The sequence below is a fragment of the Plectropomus leopardus genome, unplaced genomic scaffold (assembly GCF_008729295.1).
Source record: "Plectropomus leopardus isolate mb unplaced genomic scaffold, YSFRI_Pleo_2.0 unplaced_scaffold655, whole genome shotgun sequence".
NCBI lineage: Eukaryota > Metazoa > Chordata > Actinopteri > Perciformes > Serranidae > Plectropomus > Plectropomus leopardus.
This window is the reverse complement of record NW_024672059.1, coordinates 1-4491: the sequence shown is the minus strand read 5'-3', so window position 1 is coordinate 4491 and position 4491 is coordinate 1. Positions and strand designations below refer to the sequence as shown.

Below are 4491 nucleotides of genomic sequence, written 5' to 3'. Positions count from 1 at the left end.
ACCTTAGAATGAGCTTTTTATATCTACATAGGGAGCGGGTCATGTTTGCAGAGTAGGTCTGAATAAATAAATCAAACACGGACTTTACACATTACGGTTTTCTTGTCGGCCACCGACAAGAAAACCCCATAGTGCTTTGTATTATGTGAAACTAATAAACTAAACAATTGTTCTGAGAGCAGTAAATTACAGCGCACCTGCACTGGAAACTGCAGGTTTGAGCAAATCCTCAAATCTTCTGGGTTAAAGTTTACAACATGAGACGAGGCAGAAAGTAGTCGAATAACAACTTTTATCTTCACAGCTGGAAAAAAGGCATCGCGGTAAACTGCATTAAAACATGTTAGAGGCACTAATTCAGAAAAACTGTAACAGGTGCATTTTTGGCAAACAACAGGCTGTCATAAATGTGTTTATGAAAAATACAATCTATAAATATGAAACATGCTCTCCTGCTGATGTAAGCGCTATGATTGTAACAAGATTTCTTCTAAGAAATAGTGCATATCAGTGATTTTTTTCCTCCACTACTGATCTACATTTAATAAAAACTAGAGTTCTCCAGATATTTGAAGCATTGCTCTCAGTCCTTTGATAATAATTCATAAATAAATTATGATGGACAGAGCAGACAACACCACGACTATCTAGAGAACAAAGTCCGATGCAGTTACATCGAGGCCACAGTTTGGACTTTTTTTAAGATAGTGGTAAAGAAAGTAAGATAATAAAACTACTCAGAGGAGAAACGTTTGGGCATCAACAGATTTCATGTCTTAATGTTCATCATCGATGTGAAAAGCCGAAATCTGCCGAAATTTGCGGTTTCAGTCTCAGTGTCCCAGCGGTCGGTCGTCGTACGTGCTGTACCTCTTGACGTGGATTCGACGCACGCGCTCGCGAAGCTCGGCTCCGCCGGGCCCGTCTTCCTCCTCACTGTGAGAGCCGCAGTTGTTGTAGCTGCGACGCGTGGCCTCCAGCAGGGAGTTGTCTGGCAGCGGCATCGTCTCGTAGAGCAACGTGTTCAGAGTCTCCTCGTAGATACGAGCTTCAGGAAACTCCACCTGAGGAAGGACGCAAAAACCAAATGTTTGTATATGGTGTGCATCAAACATAAAGCCTGCAAAATTGTTAACTTCCCCACTAGGTATGGGGAAAGTTCATTTTTAGTGATACTGACACTATTATCGACACTCCTTAATGATTATCGCTACCACTGTCGATACTTTTCTATTAATTGGTGGAAAGACGAGGTGACAAAATCTTTTTAACAGAACTGGATCTGTTGAAACCTGGATCACAATTTTTTTCTTTCGGAAAAATGGGGAAAGGGGCATTGAGCAGTTTGGCAACAAATGTCTCACAATTTGCAAAACATTATTTTAGATTAAAAAAATGGTGACAGAGCGATAAACCATAGAACATTTACATTATGAAGTAATCTACCAGGAGTGTGTGTTTGCAGGTATTTTTAATGGCCAGCCCCTTTGGCGGACGATGTCAAACTTTACAGCAACAAAAGATGAGCCTCGTTCGACTTTTTTGCCAGTTGACGCTGCATTGTTTTGCTCAAGACACGGGACGCCGCCAACTCGGCCTGAACTGTCCTCACCTTGGTCTGCTTCTTCTCCGTGGCGTAGACGATGGAGGTGCAGCACACCTCGGCCAGCTTGCGGCCCTGACCGTAAAAGGACCAGCAGCAGATCTCGTCTCCGATCACGTCTTTCATGAAGAGGACGCGTCCATTGAAGCTGAGAGACAGCCTGTCGAACAGCTCGATGTTCTTCAAAAGGTTGTCGTCCGAATTACTGCGGAGAAGACAAAAGCAAGCTGATGTGGAGAAGTGCTTCATCGTTTACTCCGCTCTCTTTGTCCTGAGGCTCATTAGACTTTATTAGCAGGAAAAAAATCTATGGCTCCCTCAAAATAAATCAATTATCCCTCTAATGATGGAAGCAGAGGGAGCTCTGGAGGAAGGCTTCCTTACCTGGTGTAGGAGTACTTGTTATTGCTTCTGTTGTACACCAGCTTCACCACAGGCTAACAGAGGGGAAAGAACTGGTTAAATATCTGCAATTTATTGCTTTAATATCAAAATGTACTAACTTGAAATACACCTCAAGTAGACCTCATCCATTTGCCAAAAGTACTACGCCAAGAGAGCAGAAAGTAAATATGTGTGTGAGTATCAACCGTTTAAAACCTGGATGTAAATCAGCTTCTTTTACAGCATTCAAAAGTTTAAAGTTTAAATTTCAGAGGTTTAAACCTCTGAAACGGGATTTCTTTCAAATACATAAAAAATGGCAATAAGAAACTTTTGAAAATTGCAAAAAAAAAACACAAAAAATGTTTGTAATTATTATTTCTATTATAATTCATTTTTATTATTGTTATTAATTTTTAGGCCTTTTTCAGATCATTTTCTGTTTTTGCTCTGGTACTTTAAGTTTTTTTCTTTTTTTTTTTAAATTTCAGGTAATTTTCTTGCCACTCTTTTACAAATGTATTGTTAATTTTTTTAAAGAAATTAGGCAAATTTGCTCCGGGTTTTAAGGGTCAAAGTGCACTGACGAGAAAAAAAGGGGGACTTTTTTCTGCTTTACTTATTCCAGATTCACAGTTATGATCTAATTCCATGATGCTCTGTATTAACCTTTGTGGAGGACTGGATGAGCCGCTCCTCTTCCTTGCTGGAGGTGACCACAGGTATGACACACAGGGGCTGCTCTTTATTTCCCTGCAAATCACAAACCAACAAACACTGGGAGTTAGAGGTATCTGTAGACAGCATTAAAATAACAGACGTAGCCACCATCTTGGATTTTTAAAGCCAGAAGTGGACATATTTCGACCCTAATGCTAGCTGCTATTTTGGTTAGCACGATGCATATACCGTTTATGGTTAACCGTGATGTTGTTAATGCTAAATTTTGTGCTAAGAAACAGGCTTAAAACAAAATGTACTTACCAGAAAAACTGAACATGCTACTCCTAAGGGGGTCTTTAAACACAAACCAACAAGACATTTTTAAGCAAATGAAAAAACCCAACAGCAATAGCTACAATACGATACGATACGATACGATACGATACGATACGATACGATACAATACGATACGATACATTTTATTGTCCCACAGGGGAAATTTGTCTTGGACTCAGTGCTACAGCTACGCCTTTATTCTGAATTCGGGGCTACGCCATGGTTTAATTACCTATCCAATGTTGTCACCATGACAGCCACTTGTCAATGGATGGCACCCACCGATCACTTAGAGAAACCACGTCCTAAATTATGCATAACTTTAAGCCTTAATAACAGTTTACAAGGGGAGTTATATATAAATTCTCCCCGCCACATTTGTAATAAATGTTAAAATTAGCAATAGAGACCAAATAGTTTTTAAAAGTTCTATAAAGTGCCACAGGGATGACGCGTTTCTGAGGGCCAACGTGGAAGCTCCCACATCAAAAAGCCAATGGGATTTTTCCATTGGATTTTGAATTATGGCAGAAAATAAGCTCTGCGGCAAACATCTATAATATTTAAACAATTTGTTCAGCAAGATTATCTTCACAAATGAACACCGCTTTCAAGATTTAAGGAAAAATAAGGGCAACTGAAAGAGTAAAGTAACATGTCTGTTAGTAAATTACATGTACAGTCACTTTATAACTCTCTATAACTCAGTCCATTTGATCCTCAAAATCTGTTTAAAATCTATGAAGTACCTCGTAACACGCCACCCTCCAAAGGCTACGCCACATTCGACAAGTGAATGCTACTGATGAGCTACTAAAAACCGTTATTAACATGGGAGATGATTTGTGCAGTGGCAGCTGCTCGTTTTGTTGTTCATTTAACGCGAGACGTGCATAACACGGTAGGAGGCGTTGGTAGCGAAGTGAAATCATTTGTACTACACAAGAATTTAAGAAACCTTCCCTCCTGCACTGTCCTTTGCTCTGCATGCTGCATACCCTCCGCATGTAATGGCTCTCAGGAGACGGGTAGAGTGCCGTTCATTCATAAACTACTGGGCACGATGATGAATGACTGACAGCCGGTGAGCTTAGATTTCAATGATTTGCCGCCTTGCAATCTGTCCCCGTGGAAAGCAAAAGATGTGTAAACCTTGGAAACCCAGCAGACATTCCTGCGAACATCTGTCAGAATGATGCATACCCACCGACACTCTTCTTCCACAGATGGCGCAGCAAAACTGTATTGCAGCCAGAGCCCAGAGGCATAAATACACACTGTGGTCCACAGCAAATCAAATCTGCGCACCTGAGAGCCTCTGCTGTCGAGCTGAACAGAACTCATCAAACAGTCGCGGCAAAGCACCGAGAAACATCAGCTGAAGGAACTCTTACATACTGCAACACTGCAACAAGGGCGAACAATACAGATCAAATCTATCACAGTGTATGCTATTTTATAGGTAAATTAAAATTTTTTATTACTAAATATTTTTTTATATTTGT

At 40.3% G+C, this 4491-nt stretch overlaps 1 protein-coding gene across 1 annotated transcript; it reads right to left on the bottom strand.

Moving 5' to 3' along the window:
- Window positions 1-275: 275 nt before the first annotated feature.
- On the bottom strand, window positions 276-2889 carry LOC121939892 (BTB/POZ domain-containing adapter for CUL3-mediated RhoA degradation protein 2-like). The gene is made up of 4 exons (XM_042482818.1): window positions 2657-2889; window positions 1988-2040; window positions 1613-1808; window positions 276-1064 (listed from the first exon to the last, which is right to left on the bottom strand). The coding sequence occupies exons 1-4, from the start codon at window positions 2816-2818 to the stop codon at window positions 834-836; spliced, it is 642 nt and encodes a 213-aa protein (XP_042338752.1). The 5' UTR covers window positions 2819-2889; the 3' UTR covers window positions 276-833.
- Between the last annotated feature and the right edge of the window lie 1602 nt (window positions 2890-4491).

Coding starts and splice junctions, on each gene's coding strand:
- LOC121939892 (XM_042482818.1), bottom strand. CDS start 2,818: ATGGTGGCTACGTCTGTTATTTTAATGCTGTCTACAGATACCTCTAAC. Junction 2,041..2,656: donor TCATCCAGTCCTCCACAAAG/GTTAATACAGAG, acceptor CCCCTCTGTTAG/CCTGTGGTGAAGCTGGTGTA. Junction 1,809..1,987: donor AACAAGTACTCCTACACCAG/GTAAGGAAGCCT, acceptor TCTTCTCCGCAG/TAATTCGGACGACAACCTTT.